At 42.3% G+C, this 16,854-nt stretch overlaps 3 protein-coding genes across 4 annotated transcripts; 2 read left to right on the plus strand and 1 right to left on the minus strand.

The window, feature by feature from the left end:
- The first annotated feature begins 3,881 nt into the window (after positions 1–3,881).
- Positions 3,882–6,789, plus strand: LOC104450656. Its single transcript, XM_010065316.3, has 5 exons — positions 3,882–4,343; positions 4,976–5,193; positions 5,406–5,534; positions 6,083–6,214; positions 6,300–6,789. Exons 1-5 carry the CDS (start codon positions 4,010–4,012, stop codon positions 6,411–6,413), a joined length of 927 nt encoding a protein of 308 aa, XP_010063618.2. The 5' UTR covers positions 3,882–4,009; the 3' UTR covers positions 6,414–6,789.
- Positions 6,790–7,183: 394 nt separating this feature from the next.
- LOC104450657 lies at positions 7,184–9,564 on the minus strand. 2 transcript variants are annotated; one of them, XM_039315602.1, is made up of 2 exons: positions 9,156–9,564; positions 7,184–7,873 (listed from the first exon to the last, which is right to left on the minus strand). In XM_039315602.1, the coding sequence occupies exon 2, from the start codon at positions 7,831–7,833 to the stop codon at positions 7,552–7,554; it is 282 nt and encodes a 93-aa protein (XP_039171536.1). In that variant the 5' UTR covers positions 7,834–7,873; positions 9,156–9,564; the 3' UTR covers positions 7,184–7,551. The 2 variants fall into 2 exon arrangements, with proteins under 2 accessions (XP_039171536.1, XP_039171535.1); XM_039315601.1 differs by having other exon boundaries at positions 7,184–7,870; positions 9,156–9,559.
- Positions 9,565–10,832: 1,268 nt separating this feature from the next.
- LOC104450658 (probable serine incorporator) lies at positions 10,833–15,043 on the plus strand. Its single transcript, XM_010065321.3, has 7 exons — positions 10,833–10,989; positions 11,353–11,567; positions 11,811–12,050; positions 12,359–12,470; positions 12,675–12,849; positions 13,514–13,754; positions 14,463–15,043. Exons 2-7 carry the CDS (start codon positions 11,384–11,386, stop codon positions 14,747–14,749), a joined length of 1,239 nt encoding a protein of 412 aa, XP_010063623.2. The 5' UTR covers positions 10,833–10,989; positions 11,353–11,383; the 3' UTR covers positions 14,750–15,043.
- Positions 15,044–16,854: the final 1,811 nt, after the last annotated feature.

A 16,854-nucleotide genomic window follows, 5' to 3' on the forward strand; every position in this document is an offset into this window, starting at 1 on the left:
TAAGACAAGGTTGGCATGCAATCGACCTTACCATAACTAGAGATTTTTTTTTTGGCTCCAATCTTGTGCCCTTTCGTCGGACTATAGATGAAGATATGACGCTGGACTTATCAATCCGTGGTCACGTGGCACGTAGTTATCAGGTTATATTTTATGGTACATTACAAGCCACGATTTAAGGAAGATAATATATTTAATTAACTAAGTAAAATGAATCATCAGCCGTGGGAGTAGACATCATAGGATACGTTAAAAGATCGTGTCCTTTTCCAGAGAGGCAACTTTTCTTGTACGATTTCGGAAGAAAAAAAAAGAAGGTGTCGCATTCTTGAAACGCAATTCCAAATGAATAATCTCAAATAAGCGTAGGATGTGAATTTATGATTTGTAGGCTTTCAATGGAGATTAGACACGTAAGTCTATATACATTGGGAAAGTAGGGTTTCATCATGATCTCCTTTTTGGGTCCTCTCTTTGGAAGGATTGTAGAACATTTAAATATTAGCCAAAGGTCTTCGCCTACTGTTTTTGTGTCAATTTCATAAACTTTTTTATTATATCAATTGATTTCTAAATTAAAAAAATTTAAGATTTGTATGGCTCAATTGACATAACTAAACAATATCGTGACACTCCTTATCTTGCTTGATTTAGTAGAGAAATTGTTGAACAACACATAAGCATGACCAATTCTCGTGTCATTGTCTCTTGAAAAACTCCTTTAAGGACTTAACTCGCATATAACAAGACTGGTTGTTGTAAACAGCATCAGATTTTTTATATTCCTTTCCGATTTGGTTCTAATCTCATGGACCAAGTTAATACCGACAAGGAAAATCAATCCATGATGTGTCATAGATAGAAACTCAATGTAATATGGACAAGTTTGTAACTACACCCACAAAAAAATTTATATTCTAAGAAAATAATTTTGTGAGGAAAATTTTGCCAAAAAGTTATTAGCTTTTTCTTGATTGGGAAATGGTTGTGTTCGTGTTTGAACGACAGGCCACTCACTATTGAAATATGAATTTTCGATTCACGAGGAGCAACTTAAAACAACTGCTGAAAAAAAAAAAAAGAAGTCAACAGGTGACGCTGGAAATCACGGGTCAGCATCTCAACAAACACTGTATGTGCACTATTTGACCGTAAATAAACTCAAATTCCCTACGATATTTACTCAAACAAACACGCACGCACGCACACGAAAAAGCTCTCGTCAGCAAGACGAACTCCGATACATTACGACAGATCTCGTTGCTTCGGAAATTCTTGCAATTCGATCGAGCCTCTCGTCCTCATGCCTGCATCTGCACGGACGGGATCAACTTTTTTTTTTTTTTTTTTCCTTAATAGAATGTGTAGGAGAAATGATTTCGTCTCTCGAGGAAAGAGACATCTTTTTCTTCTTCTTTTTTTTTTGGTCTTCGTATGTCGTTTTTAAGCATGCGTGTTTTCCTCTTTTTACGGTAAATGTAGTTAATCTAAAATATGAAAAAAAAAAAAGGAACCAAAGATATCCTTTCGAACTAATTTTGCGGCGAGGGAGCGCAATAATATCTCTACAGGGAATATTTTCCCTTTTTCTTTTTTATTTTTTAAAAATAACCCTGTTGATTTTAGGGGTTGCAAAAAAACCAGGATCCGCCTGGACCACCCCGACCGGATTGGAACCGCCCGGTTCTTGAGGGAACTAGTCCGGTTCCCGATTCCAATTTATGGGAACCGGTGGATATCGGTCCGGTTCTCGGTTCCATGGGCGGATCCATCGGCCCACCCACCAGACCGGACCGATTAATTTTTAATATCAAAAAAATTACTAAAACAAACCCTAGATCTCATCTCACTGTCTCTTCGTCTTCGGTTCTATCTCTCTCTCTTTCCTTCAATTCCTCCCCAAGTGTCCACACCGCCGCCGTTGCTCCTACACCGCTGCTGTCCACCCCCTTGCACCGGCCGCCACAGCCTCTGCTCCGCCCAGCAGTGACCCTCGACGCCATAGCTCGCCTCCGCGCCGACCACCGCGCTAACAGCCGCGAGCGCCCTTTGCCCGCTCGCTCGTCACCACTATCACCTTTGATTCTGTTGCTTTCCATCCGAGCACCACCACTATTGCTTCTGCTCCAAGCCCCATATGCCAGCAATCCGACGTCGTTGCAGGGGTTGCAACAACTGACACCAGTAGATCCTAAACTGGTCGCTGCGCCTCCATCGCTACTCCGCCGTCCCTTCGCGCGATCCCTGCAGCCCCCGCGACTCTGGTTTCCCTTGTCCATTGTCGCCTTGCTGCTGATGCCACACCTCCGCCGGTCTCCTCGCCGGAGCTCCACATCAGTGTCCATCCAACACCTTGTCGCCATTTTTCCACCTCACCAAATTGCAACACCGACCAACGAATTGCTACCCCGCACAGCGAAAGTCTTTGCCTCGACAAGCCTCTACTCTCCTTCACTGCGTGGGTGCCTCTGACGATGACGTCGATTTCGCCGCCCTAATTTGGGAAGCCCAATAGCAGCGATGCCGAGCTTGTTCTGTTTTTCCTTTGTGCTGCAATAACTCCTTGCTTTGGGAACACTGTTGTTGTCGACGGCCTTACCGTGACCAATCGAGTGACCGGTTCCATGGATCCACTTGGGAATCAAATCGAACCGGCAATGTGGTTCCCAAGTGGATTCATGCAACAAACGGGTAGATCTGGTTTCAATTTTTCGGAACCGGTCCTTAGTGGGCGATTCCCGATTCTAGGTCAGGAGCTACTCGCCCGGACCATGCACACCCCTAATTGGTTTTACTAAAAAAATTGGAAAAAAATTATTAAAAAAATCAGAAATTTATCATATAGCGGTCAATTCAATGTTAAATCGCTTAATAATTTCCTAATTTAATTTAATCTTTTTAACGAATTGCCAATTCAGTTTTTTCGGTTAATTTTGATTAAATATTGCTAATGGGGTGACCTTGCTAGTGCCAACTATCCTATGTGAAGCACATAGTATTCATGTGGATAATTTTCTTATTTTTCAGAATTTTAGAATTTTTCATTTTTTCTTTAATTGTATTTAGTTTCTTTTCTTCCTCTATTTTTACCCAAGGCCAGTGGGACTGTCAATTGTTGGCTGAGGGTTAGCGACCTCCATGAGTCACTAAGCAATGGCCGGCAACACCACTTGGCCCTTTGCAAGGGCCATTGACTCTGCCGGCACAATGTAAAAGAGAAAGAAGAAATAGTAATAAAAAATTACTTTTTTAAATATAAAAATTGTCAACATTAGTAATGGTCACTCCATATACAACAATTGACGTCAATTGGACTACCACATCAGTATCATTGACAAAAGAAATTAAACTGCCAATTATTTAAAAGATTTATAAGTAATTTGGCAAGTGTTAAAAAAAATTGGACTAAATTAGCACAACTAAAAGGTTTAAAACTAAATTAACACAAATATTTATGATTAAATTGACTTTTATGTAATAAATTTATGACTTTTTAGATAAATTTACCACAATATTTTTTGTTTAAATTTTTAATTAGGAAACTCAACGTCATTGTTCCTTGTTCAAAATGATTCTTACATTTCTCATTTCATCAATAGAAATCCTTCGAACCATACTAGATCAAGCGGATTGAAAAGTGACATGACACTCCTTTCATCCCGGTGCAACAATTTGGTGGAACGGAAAAAGTTTGAAGAACTCTTTTGAATTAAATCAAAAGAGATAAGCAAATAAAATATCCCGAATTTAAATTTCGCTAAGGAAATAAACGAATTTCTCGACATTATTACTTGGAGAATAATTCTAAAAAGTAAGGGTGAACGAAATTATTATTATTATTATTTTTAAAAGAAGGGATAAAACGAGTGGGAGATGCCAAAGAAAATGAGTGGCTAACGACACTCCCCTCTTGGCTATCCCCACCTTCTTCTTCCCAAGCACACGGCCCCGAAATCCACCATGAACCCAACCGCCGCTCCGATCCGCTCGCCCTCTCGCCTTCGCCGCCATGGCCAGCGCCCTCACGCCCGCGCTCACTCCCGCTTCTAGCTGGACGCGTCGTCTTCTCCCCGCAGCCGCCTCCGCCGCCTCGGCGCGAAGCCTCCGGCGGGCGTTTCCGGCCGTCACCGCCATGTCCGCCGCCGCGACGAAGGTGGTCCCCGCCGTGATCGTCGGCGGGGGACGCGTGGGGAGGGCGCTGCAGGAGATGGGGAGCGGGGGCGACGTGCTGGTGAGGCGAGGGGAGCCCGTGCCCGCCGACTTCGAGGGCCCCATCCTGGTGTGCACCAGGAACGACGATCTCGAGGCCGTCCTCGACGCCACCCCGTCGTCTCGCTGGAGAGGTACGCTCCGGATTTTTGATAGGGCTTTCTGGATGGTGCGTGCGAGTTTGTCTGGATTGAGCGTCTGTTCGTGCCGCTTTCTCTGGATTGGAGTCTCAGAGGGCTTGACGGATATGACGAGGAAATCAGTTGTCATTGGCAAGTGTGCAACTTGGAGATGAATTCATAGGATAGTCCCCAAAATAGTTTTTCGAGCTTGTTTATGCTAGTACTAGTTGGCGGTTATTTACTTCAGAAATATCTCCTTTCGTTCGCTGACTGACTTAATTAGCTCAACCGGATTGATTGGTTACTGATACAGTGGGCCGTGGAGTAGAAATTGATCTATAGTGATAGGGTAGTTTGCGGGTTTGCTCGGTATTCTTTTTGCGAGTCCAATTTGCAGGGCAGATTTTGCTGCATTTCTTTGGGTGACTTGCCAGAAATTCTGCAGGTCTGTATAAGTCGAGTTTTGAGTTGCAACTTGCAATGCGCATTCTGTTTGTGAAGTATCCTTCTTTACTGCAACAATAATTATCAGAAACATTCAAAATTCCCGTCCGCATTGAGATAAAGATGTCTACCTTTTGTATTACCTAAACTCGCATTGAGATAAAGATGTCATGAGATTGTGTATTCTGACAGTCTAGCAGATATGGTGTTTTTCCAGAATGGAATGCTGGAGCCGTGGCTTGAAAGCAAAGGTTTAAGTGATGCAGACCAAGTATTGGCGTACTTTGCAGTGTCAAAGTTGGGAGAACCGCCCACTGATGGAAAGACAGATACTAATCCTGAAGGACTGACTGCTGCATATGGGAAATGGGCTTCAGCAGTTGCTGGAAGATTACAAGCTGGAGGCCTGTCTTGCAAGGTACTGGCAGATTAACCTTTTTATTTCTTTCTTTTTAACTTTTGGAAACGTGGAAATCTGTTCTATCTGAATTAATTCATTTCTTTTGGCATTTTTAAGAAATCACAAACTACTTGAGGAACCCTCAATGTTCATTTATTCTCCTTTTCCACACGTTGAGATTCTTACTCTATGAGTCTTTTTTGATGGAAATTTTTTGGTTGGCGACTCAGGTCCTTGACAAAGAAGCATTTCAAAAGCAGATGTTAGAGAAGCTTATCTGGATTTCAGCATTCATGCTTGTTGGAGCTCGCCATCCTGGTGCAACCGTAGGTGCCGTGGAGAAGGAATTTCGCTCTGAAGTAAGGCTGCTTTCATTTCATCCACTCTTTATCGCATTTCTTATGGCTATCAGAAGAAGGGGAGAAATGTTGTGCCTCCTTTCCCATTGGTTCTTTGAGATTCGAATTATGATAATCTTTGTCATGTAAATACTTCATTTGGAACAACTATGTTAACTTTTTTGGCTAAGTAACCTTAAACATATTATGCATGATTGTAGTGTCGGAATCATTGCAGTTTCTATATGTGTTGAGAATGCTCTATGTCCTCTATGTCTGCCCTCAACATTTTTTGGGGGCCTGTCCCTTTCCTTTCGTACGAGTATACCTTTGATGTTTATCCCTACAGATGTGAGTCGTCAGCATGGGTAGTCCTTCTCTGTCATTAATTATAGAGATCTTTGGTTTCATGACAATATAATGTTTAACTTGCTGAGTGTCCTAGAAAAAGAGACTATTTAGAATCTCCAATAATTCTGGCATACGTGAGTTTGTCACTTCCAAACAGCCGTTCCGCAAAGAATCACTTGGAACTGTATTGACAAGTTTGAATTTGCCTCATCTTTCAGGTAGAGAGCCTTATTAAAGAACTTGCATTGGCTGCTGCAGCTGAAAAGGGCATAGTGTTTGATGAAGGCATGGAGGACAGACTATGTGCTTACTCAAGAGCTGTGGTGCACTTCCCTACAGCGGCGAAGGAGGTAAATAGCAAGAACTGAGTTGGCCAAATGTACATGAATTTATTCATGCACTGCGTCTAACTGCTGATTTGTTCCTTGCTAACAGTTCAAATGGCGTAATGGTTGGTTCTACTCTCTGTCTGAGAAGGCAATTGCAGAAGGGAAACCTGATCCCTGCCCCCTTCATACTGCTTGGCTCAAAGAAATAAAAGTAATCTAGACTTCAATGGACTCACTGTCACATTTCATGGAAATGGCTATCAATATGCATGACTAGGAGAGAATGTTGGAGTAATGAAAATCCGGTTTTTGTACCTCATCTTCGACTAGAAAATAATAACACATGCTTTACCAGTTCAGTCTTCTTTTCCAGTGTACGGTGGTGAAGTTCCTTGGTATCTCAACAGGTTATTTTCTCCTTGTTCTGAGTCAGAACTACTGGAAAAGTTAGTCGAAGTACACGTCGGGGTTTAATTTTTTTCATGGGCTCCCAGGAATTGTTGGTTCACTGCTTGTCTGTGACTTTGATTTAATGTCCTCTTGACTGGGTTTTCCGCACCAAACTTGAGCTTTGAATGGAAAGTTCTTTGCGAGTGTATTGCAGTGCATTAAAACGTATTGGGATCGTTAAATTTGAGAATATTCAAGTGAAATTTTCATGGGAACCATCCTATCTGTCGGTAGAGATGTAATTTTTATAGGTGCAAGTCTCTTACTGTATACTTCCTGGCTATGTAAAGTAAGGGGACAAAATAGGTGTAAAGCCGAGGACTCCTGTCATGACCCTGCGCGGAATAAAACCCAATCGAACAAAAAAAGTAAGTTGCGAGAAGGGCAATGGAATGTTCGATTACAGCGCTTGTGTTCACATTACAACGAAGAGGAATATCTTCTTGTCAACGTCGGGAAAACAATTGAGTCCGTCCAATATCGTACCCCCTGCAGGTCTTCATTGTCATTTTAATCAGTTGGCCATGCTGAATCTCAAGATTACACAATCTAGAAAGATTATTCACATATAATCAAAACAGTCACCGAGTACAGATATCAAAACTCGTAGCACGTGGGAAAGCCGAGACAGAGTAATTAAGGCAAATAATCACTCTACTCGCCAATACAAGTTCACAGACAAACTCTCAAGATGAAGTTCCTCACAATCTGAACTATTTGTTAGAATGCTTACAATTGCAAGACTAATCCCCCCTCAAATGCAAAATATCCTCAACAAATGTCGAGAAGAAATATGGAATCAAATAGACACTAGCAAAAGATATACCTAAATTTAGAACCCATTGGAGTCTTGCAGATACACCGCAAGCAGGAAGTACAATAAATGGAGTCACATCCAGCTGTGAAGGTTAGAGGAACTTTAGCTTTCCCTTGGACACAGAAGCCTTCGCCTGACACAGTGCCTTCTCAGTTCCCGTCAGGTCAGAGCACGACCCAGCAGCTGCTGCGCCCAAGGTGATGGCAAAATAGAGATAGATTGTGCAAAGGAAACCAAGAAGTGCGAGAGCCGTCAAAAGGAAGCGGTGCCTCTGTGCAAGGGTCGACCAACTTCCCAACTCTTCTCGTCCAAATTGCTTCCTAAATGATGGCGACCTCCGGTGAGGAGATGACAGTACGGTGTCAAGAACCATGGCTTGCAGTCTGAATTATCAATCCAACCTGGACTTCCTGCTTTCATGTTCGTGTTCATTGATGCAAAAAAGTCAGAATGCGTTGACAATTAAACAGCTGTGAAAAATATCCAACACAACTTTCAGCTGAAAGATGTAATAGATAGCCACATAAGAGTAAGACTTTAAGCGAATACAAGCCAGGAGGGTGGGGAAATTTGCATCTCTTTCAAAGGGACAAAACATGAAGAGGTAGATTCTGAAAGGGCTGGCAAAACAGTCATGGAGGAAAATGTCCTCTCGCAGAGATATTACAAAAGGCATACACCTAATTTATCACAAGTCGTGTAAGAGAAACACATTCATTATATGATGTTGAAATTGGTAGTGTATATACATGAATTCCCTCCATGACTCTTTTGCCACTGGTCTGCTGTGAGATGAGGGCAGTAAGAGACACAAATCAGAATTTCCTCTCTCTCTCTCACACACAGAGTAGCTAGACCAGGATCAGAAAATACAATCTACCTTCCCCATCACAAAATTATAACTGGAGGGTCGTAGAGCAGTCATGAATCATGATAAGCTTGTTAAGACATTGTTCGACTAGATTATGTAAGGAGAAGAACGGATTTCATCACAAATCAAACGGGCGTGCTGCAACACCATAACCTGATGATTAACATATAAGTTGAGATCTTAAAGCTCCATATATTAGTGAGACCTGCTTGTGCAAGAACACTGTGAGCTTGTCGAGAAAAGCACGTCATGTAATTTCAACGACAAAACTTTTTCTATTTGAAGCAAGTAATCAAAATCGAGACACGCAACGCCGGATGAAAAACACAAAAACAAAATACGAACCAGAATGAAAGTCAGATCTTTACGTATGTCACACTAAAACATTGACATGGAAATTGTTTATGTCGGACTCAACGACGGGAGCCAGATAATAGATACTTATGGCCACGGCATTGTTCAATGGAGATCATTCGTCAGTAACATCCACCTGTAAATGAGCTGAGAAACGACAGGACCACACTGGAATGCGTCGGAGGAACGAGAACAGAAGCATCGAACCCTCAGATTACCAAAAAGGATCGCGAAAAGAGGCAAACTCGATCGTGACAACCGGACGACAGAACAAACACCGCAAGATCTAATGAACTCCGCAACCAATCCGACGATTCCAGCCATCACCGACCCAGCACGCAACATACGCTCGAGACCCTTCGCGACGAATCGACGACACGTTCAATTAACCCCCAGGAATCAGGAGGACGCGATCGGATCTGAAGACAAAGATCAAGCATTGCGAGAGCGAGAGAGAGAGGGAGACTTACAGAAGAGCGGGGGATCCAGATCAAGGGAGGGTGGAGTCGGATTCGACGACCCTTTTCGCAGTGCCTTCTCTACGTAACGACGGCGACGGCGATGGCGATGGCGATGGCGATGGCGACGGCGATGAACAGTGGAAAAGCTCGAGCCTTTCTTCCTTCTTTCCTTCCTTGCTTCCTTCCCCGATTCGCTTTGAATTGCGGGTGTGCTCTGGTTCGATGAAAGGAGGAAAGGTTCGAGCTTTCTCTCTCCTCCGCGTCTCACGGCGAGATAGAGAGAGAGAGAGAGAGGGATGGCTGATTAAGCAGAAGGCCCTCCACTCGTCGTGCGCAGTCTAAACTCCAAAATAGTGGATTCTAGAGATAGAGAGAGAGAACGAGAGTTTCCGTGTACACTGTTGCGAAAAAGGAAACGCTCCAGATGTTACGCTAATGGGGATAATTAACAATTATTAAATAACCATATCGGGAATTATTTAAAAAAATAAGGATAATGATTGATAAAAGAAAAGGAAAAGGAACCGGGTCGATGGATTAATGGAGCCGGGCAGGTTGACGTTTGGTTGCTATCGGGAGGCCGTCTTGACCAATCAGAGCTCAGCCCAATGCGCCTTTCCCCTCCCCCAGTTACTGACTCCCGCCCAAAAACCCGAGAGTCATCGGGTCGGATGCATCTTGGATCCATCTCATTGGGCCCCGTTTACCAAAAATAATCATTTACATCGATCGAAATAAATAATGAATCGTGATTTTTTTTTTGTTATAGACAACGGTTTCATAGTTAAACATTTGCATGGACGATGGAATATTTTTCGTTCTTTCATTTTAGTAAATAAGATAGGGGATTGTTTTTAGAAATAAATTTTTGTCAAGATCCTTTACTTTCGCATTAACAAATAAAATCTAAGTTCGACTTTCTTTCACTCCGTGAGTCCGTGGAATTAGAGTTGAGCATGAGATTTCTTGATTTTTGAAATTTAGTTTCTCAATCGCTTGACCAAATTTTATTTACCAACCCTCAATGTTGATGGAATGGGTCCCCACATTAGATCGAATAAAAATTCTAGAGATTTTAAAAATGTAGTCCGTGCTTAATACAAATTGTATCGTGTCATGTCAATATTTCACTTGAAAGGTAGGCATTGAGACATGGCTTGCATGCAAAATGGTACCCCGAACCTTACAAATAATCTATTTACAAGAAATCAGGGAAAGAGACCAAACCCAATTTATGTTGATGCCTCAAATCTGATGAAATTATATCAGAAGAACATCTTATGGTTATACTCGAATAACCCTCCAAACGTAAATCGAGTTGTTTAGGTGGATCTTAAGCCCTACTTACGTTATATCATTTCATCTTATGCTTATGCTACTCAGTTTAGTAGGTAGCAATGTGGTGGCAAAAAGGAGAGTAAAACTCACCTAAATGTCAACAATATAGCTAACATTAGTCAACAGTCGGCACGCGGGCCCGTTGGTACAGAAAGGTCAACAGTCGGTACAAAAAAGGTTGACCGCCGTCGTGGGCCCGTCGGTAATCGACAGGCTCGAGACACTAGTCAAAACAGTCGCCCCAAAAAAGGGTTGACGGGCCTCGTAGGCCCTCAGCATAAAAACCAGCCCATGGGTCGGGCCCAGGTAGATCCGCTCAGCCCGGTTACGATCCGGGCGAATCTCTCGAACGACCCGGTCGGGGAGTAGAGACGAAGTCAAGAATGTCGTCCCCTTCATCATCCGCACAAATTGTAAGTTCCTCTCTCGCTTAGGAAAGTCCGCGATCGAAAGCTCTGCGCTGCGTCCGAACCGTTCCGGTGCGAAATCGCAACCTTCGACCTAGGTAATTCCTTCGCTCGATCGGTTCGAGGTCGATTGTTGGTTCAGCTCGATCGGTGTTTAGATTGGTCGAATTTCTGTTGTGTTTTTCTGTTTGCTTCCGTGTAATCGGAGCTATCGGACCTGAGAAACTTCGACCCGCCGGCGGTTTTTGGTCCTTTCTCTCGGTTTCGCGCTGTTCACAGTCGGTGCGGGATTCTGTTGAAATTTGCCTAACCGCGATCGCCTGCGGCGAGGTTGCTCACTCGATTATGCTGCGATTTCATGACCTAGGGGGATGTGCAATTGTAATAGCTATGGTTTTTCTGTCCTCGAGTGCTGTTCTGGAGCTGTGACGTTTTTCGGTGGTTTGTTTGGTCTTGGTCAGGGTGTGAGAGGAGGAGGAGGAGGAGGAGGAGATGTGGGCAGCATCTTGCCTCGCGTCCTGCTGCGCCGCATGCGCCTGCGACGCCTGCAGGACGGTGGTGTCGGGAATTAGCCGGAAATCGGCTCGGATTGCTTACTGCGGTCTCTTTGCGCTCTCTCTGATCGTCTCATGGATTCTCCGTGAAGTCGCAGCTCCTCTCATGGAGAAGCTCCCTTGTAAGACTGTTGCTTCTGAATTCGGTTTCTTTTTTCATGCGCAGATACTCGTTTTGGTCTTTTCAATGCTTTTGGGCGGCTTTGTCATTGTGATGCCTAAGTTTGTCTTGGAGGATGATTAGTCTGCGGATATACATGCTCATGATCAGGGAACACTGCATAGATGTCATCTCTTATGCAATTCTGGTGTAGTTGGAATAACCCTTAAGTTGTCATGATATAGAGACACTGTTTGTCATGCAGGGATCAATCAATTTCACAAGACACCGGACAGGGAGTGGTTTGAAACTGATGCTGTCTTGAGGGTGAGCTTGGGGAACTTTCTCTTTTTCACGATCCTTGCTATTATGATGATTAGGGTGAAAAATCAAAGGGACCCTCGTGACGGTATTCACCATGGTGGATGGATGATGAAAATCATTTGCTGGTGCCTGTTGGTAATCTTCATGTTTTTCCTTCCAAATGAGATCATCAGCTTTTACGGTGAGATTCAAAACCTGCTTCACATGGAATTTCTCTGTCATCTTTTCCCATGTCAAATTTGCTATAATCTGAACATATTTGAGCCGTGATATGTTTGACCGTGAGTGTTGAGTGCCTTAGTAGGTGGGAAGGCAACTTTATAGCATTCCTTTGAGGGTTTCATGGTTAGAAAAAGTAGTTTTTGCATACAATTGTAAAGTTTGAAGCAAGCAGATGTGTTTCATTGAATTAATCAGTTATTTGCCCTTTAGAAAACCACATTTTCATTGCTTGGATTTAGTACTTATTGAACTTTTCTTCTGTTGCAGAGTCCATTTCAAAATTTGGCTCGGGATTCTTTCTTCTCATTCAAGTTGTCCTTTTGCTGGATTTTGTTCACGGATGGAATGACAAATGGGCTGGATATGATGAGCAATTCTGGTTAGTTTGCTTTTTAATGAAATAATGTCTTCTTATGGCATTAAGCTGCTTATCAGGGCTTTCCCTTATATCTATTCATTTTCTCAGTTCCATCTTCTCTAGCTGTATTTGGATTATTTAATTTGATTAGCATATAGATCCTGCCTGTTTGCAACTTCATTTATCTCCATATTACTGATTGTGTCCATGACTTTCTACGTGTAGGTATATTGCTTTGTTTGTGGTTTCACTTGTTTGTTACGTGGCCGCCTTCGCCTTCTCTGGAGTCCTCTTTCATTTTTTCACACCATCTGGACATGATTGTGGGCTCAATACCTTCTTCATTGTCGTGACTTTGATCTTCGCGTTTCTTTTTGCTGTGGTTGCCCTGCACCCTGCAGTAAGTTCCTAACTTCTTATGCATCATACTATATTTTCTTGTGTGCTTCTTCACAATTTTTGTACTATTACATCGATTATGCTGTGAGTATTTGACCTCAGGTAAATCTATACTTGAATGACCAGCAGGTGGTTATTACAAATGCTTGGAAATTTGTCGTTGCGATTCTCAGTGCTTGGTGAATTGGCATTTGGTTTCTCTACATGGTTACTGGATTTAGTGCTCTCCATGCTTTCTTTGCAGAGAGGTTGGAGCAGTAGCAAACTGGTTCCTTTAGGTTACAGAAATTCTTAAGTATTTCCCTTCATCGTGTCAACCTTTTGTTAGACTCTTGAAGAGAAAAGGTTTAACTCCTAGGATGGCTACTAGCAGATTCCTGCCGTTTGGTTCAGTATCATTGGATTTCCTGCTTTCTCCGGAATATAAGAATTTGTCCATTCTTGCATGCCCTTGGATTTGAATTCTCCTGAAGTGATAAGTTAGAGGGACTTTTGTGCTTCATATGATGTTATTTCAGAATATTTTGGTTACTTGCTATGGTACTGTGCACATATCTGGTGGATAACATTTCCTCGTGATGCTCTTTTCATTTATTTGAGTGGCTGTGCATTATCAAAGAATGATTTTACAATGTTATTATTGCTCTATTCCCCTGTGAAATCAGGTAAATGGAAGCATCTTGCCAGCTGCCGTTATATCTTTGTACTGCATGTACCTCTGTTACAGTGGACTTGCTAGTGAACCAAGGGACTATGAGTGCAATGGTCTTCATGCGCACTCTAAAGCTGTTTCCACTGGGACCCTTACTCTAGGTCTGGTCACTACTGTTCTTTCAGTGGTCTACTCTGCTGTCAGGGCTGGATCTTCTACAACTCTTCTCTCCCCACCTAGTTCACCTCGTGCAGGTAAATTCGCCGTGACTGATATCCATGTTTCTGATGTCGATGTTTTCTTGTTTATTGCATATTTCTGTATTTGCTGCTTGGAATTTTATCTTGAAATTTGTTGTTTGAATAAGGTTTCTGTTTAGTTCTCCCTCCCTCCCTCCCTCCCTCTCCCTCTCACATCTTTGGCTTTCATTTAGAATAATCCGAGTCTTTCAGTTGAATGGGAGAGTTTGAGGCCTTTATTTCTCAACTGTATTCAAACTATACTCTGATGAATCATAGTTGCATTTCAGAGTGTCAACCTGGACCTTTTCCTCATGAGCAAGGTTCAGAGGTTTATTTTAAATTCTGAGGTCCATGAGCATAAAGATCAAATATATATGTCAATAAACAGTAGCACCAAGCACATCTGAAAATCAGAAGGAGAAATGTCAATTTTTGAAGGAGTCTCTCTCTTTAAGTTTGAGTGGGATGCCCTTTAGTGACTTTCCAACCAAATGTGCTCTTATAACTGATTTTTCTACCAACTCTCCTGTTTAATTTATTGCTTGTTTTCTAAATATAGTTTTACTTGAAAAAGCAACTGTGTGCCATGATTTATTGTCATTGTAAATAAGGGAAGTTGCCATCCTTTTAGATAGAAAATCACATTGATATCATATTCTGTGTCTAAGATGTAAGCACTGTGTATCCTTCGACATAACGACTTGCAATTCCAAGCTGCAGGCAAGCCATTGCTGCCCCTGGACAACAAGGCAGAAGAGGAGGAAGAGAAAGAGAAGTCTAAGACAGTCACATACTCATACTCTTTCTTCCATATCATTTTCTCTCTTGCGAGTATGTATTCCGCTATGATTTTGACTGGGTGGTCGACATCAGTTGGAGAAAGTGGAAGGTTGGTGGATGTTGGTTGGCCATCCGTCTGGGTTCGAATTGTCACCGGCTGGGCCACTGCAGCCCTCTACATTTGGTCTCTGGCTGCTCCTATTCTGTTCCCAGAGAGGGAATTCTGAGCCGACCATGATCGTTGGAAAGCCTGCAAGTGCGTATAAACCATATCTATATTTTACAGCAGATGATGAAGTTCTCTGTTAGTTTGTGTGCCATGACCAAGATTTGCTCGACTTGCCTTTCTACCCTGCTCTGTATAAAAAGGTGGCTGTTTATGACATATGAATGTGGCTTCACGTGTTGGTTGTAACGTGGGACCGAAGATGCGTGATATTCTGCATATTTTATGCTCTTCTGCATGTTAATATATTGCAGTCTGCATTGACAATCCCACGGATCTTTTTCTCATTGTGGAATACTTGCTGTCGTCTGACCTGCCTCCATAGTGATTAATCACCCCCTCATTCTATCCTTTTTTTTTTTTCTCGCAATTAGTTTCTTATTTTATTAGAACCACGTGGAGCATTCGGTGGCTTACTAGCTCTACTTAAGAGGCGCATCTTATTTATTAGCACGGGTTAGTGTGTTTACTCTGTAAATTAATTATTTTCTTGGTAAACAAAAGATACGATATCTTAGAGCTAATGTCACTCTATAAGAAATATAATAGTAGTGTCAGATGCTGATGCGATGTGCCAAGTTTTATCGTTAATAGTACCAAATCGTTAAAAATATCATACTTTTATACGTTCTTGTTTGAGCAAAATAATAATAAATTTTAATTCCTGTTACTAACAAGAAATATTTAATTGAGAGGGAGAGAGAGTTTCCATCTAGGGTGTCTAACAAATGGTGGCTACGTCGCTAGTAGAGGCTACACCATATAGCCACATGAATGTACCCGGCCAAAGCAAGACAACCCTCTCTTAAGATTAGATAAAAAAAAAAGGGGTCAAAATCATTGTCAAGATAGCTTTGAAACCCGGAGGAACATTGAAAAACTGACTACATGTCCCAAATCCTGGGGGTAAAATGTTAATCGCCATATGTATCTATTGAGTATCTTTTAAATTCTTATTCGTGTATTCAATTTTAATTGAGTTTTGATACCCGAATTGAAATTGGTGGTGACTCAACTTTAAAAAAAAAATAAAAAAAAATGGAGGCTTAGCGTTGGTAGAGGAGGGCTTGTGCCAATAGGCCCAAGCGTGTAGCCCAATTCTGGAGTAGTATAAATATTATTTTCCTCGAGCTTTATGTTTAAAAAGAAAAGTAGAGACGGGAAGAGTCTTAATGTTTTTCAACATAAATTCATGTGTTATCTTTATCCTTCTCAAAGTCCCAGTTTCAATATCATTATAATTTCCGCATTGGTCATAACAATATTGTTTGGTGGACTTGTTAATCAAGCAAATTAGTGACGCGACAAGCGCATAGTCGGAGTTCAAATTGAAAAACAATCAGATTCGACGCCGAGGGTGGATATCGCGACCGACTTCAAGATTCCCGGGAGTGGGCGGGGGACATTGCGGGAAAAACTCAAAAGCCGGGGAGGCAATTCGCAACAGATGCCAAAATCCTGGGGAAACGAAATTGGCCCACGACACAGAAAGCACGTAGCGCCAGCTTCATCGGCAGCGAAGAAAACTTCACGGAAGCACGCGTTTTTTGCTCGTAATCGGGTTAGGCGTCGCGGGAATTCCGCAGCGCCCGACGGACGGAAGATGTCATGTCGTTTCGGGAAGGGACCCGGCGAGGCCGGGCAAGCAAATGGAAGGTTTTGGCGCGCCTAAACGGGAAGGATATCGTCCAAAAAGCTTTGAATCGACGTGATTTCGTCGCGCCCCCGTTTAAGGAAACGCCGTCTCCACCTTTCAAAACTTCCTCCTTATCTCGAAAAAAGTCTTCCTCTTCCTCACTTTTTCTTCATCTTCTACCGTGCCGGACATGCTACGTTCCATCTATCCACAGAACGTCGCGTCGAATTTGAAGGGCTAATCGTTCCCGAAAGGGAAGATTTCTTCTAGCGTGTCTGAAAAATTCCCATCAAAAAAATCAGCAGAGAATATACCTTAAAAAAAAAGTCCAAATTTAACTTAAATATACATGCAAAAGGAAACCCGACCGCACACGTGACAAATCTTCGTATGGATGCATATATGTTTATATATATACTTATATATTATATATATATATATATGAAGTAAGCAATCACAAGTGGCGGGAT

Source organism: Eucalyptus grandis, chromosome 6 (assembly GCF_016545825.1).
Source record: "Eucalyptus grandis isolate ANBG69807.140 chromosome 6, ASM1654582v1, whole genome shotgun sequence".
Taxonomy (NCBI): domain Eukaryota; kingdom Viridiplantae; phylum Streptophyta; class Magnoliopsida; order Myrtales; family Myrtaceae; genus Eucalyptus; species Eucalyptus grandis.

Coding starts and splice junctions, on each gene's coding strand:
- LOC104450656 (XM_010065316.3), top strand. CDS start 4,010: ATGGCCAGCGCCCTCACGCCCGCGCTCACTCCCGCTTCTAGCTGGACG. Junction 4,344..4,975: donor CCCGTCGTCTCGCTGGAGAG/GTACGCTCCGGA, acceptor ACAGTCTAGCAG/ATATGGTGTTTTTCCAGAAT. Junction 6,215..6,299: donor TCCCTACAGCGGCGAAGGAG/GTAAATAGCAAG, acceptor CCTTGCTAACAG/TTCAAATGGCGTAATGGTTG.
- LOC104450657 (XM_039315602.1), bottom strand. CDS start 7,833: ATGGTTCTTGACACCGTACTGTCATCTCCTCACCGGAGGTCGCCATCA.
- LOC104450658 (XM_010065321.3), top strand. CDS start 11,384: ATGTGGGCAGCATCTTGCCTCGCGTCCTGCTGCGCCGCATGCGCCTGC. Junction 12,850..13,513: donor TGGTTGCCCTGCACCCTGCA/GTAAGTTCCTAA, acceptor CTGTGAAATCAG/GTAAATGGAAGCATCTTGCC. Junction 13,755..14,462: donor ACCTAGTTCACCTCGTGCAG/GTAAATTCGCCG, acceptor TCCAAGCTGCAG/GCAAGCCATTGCTGCCCCTG.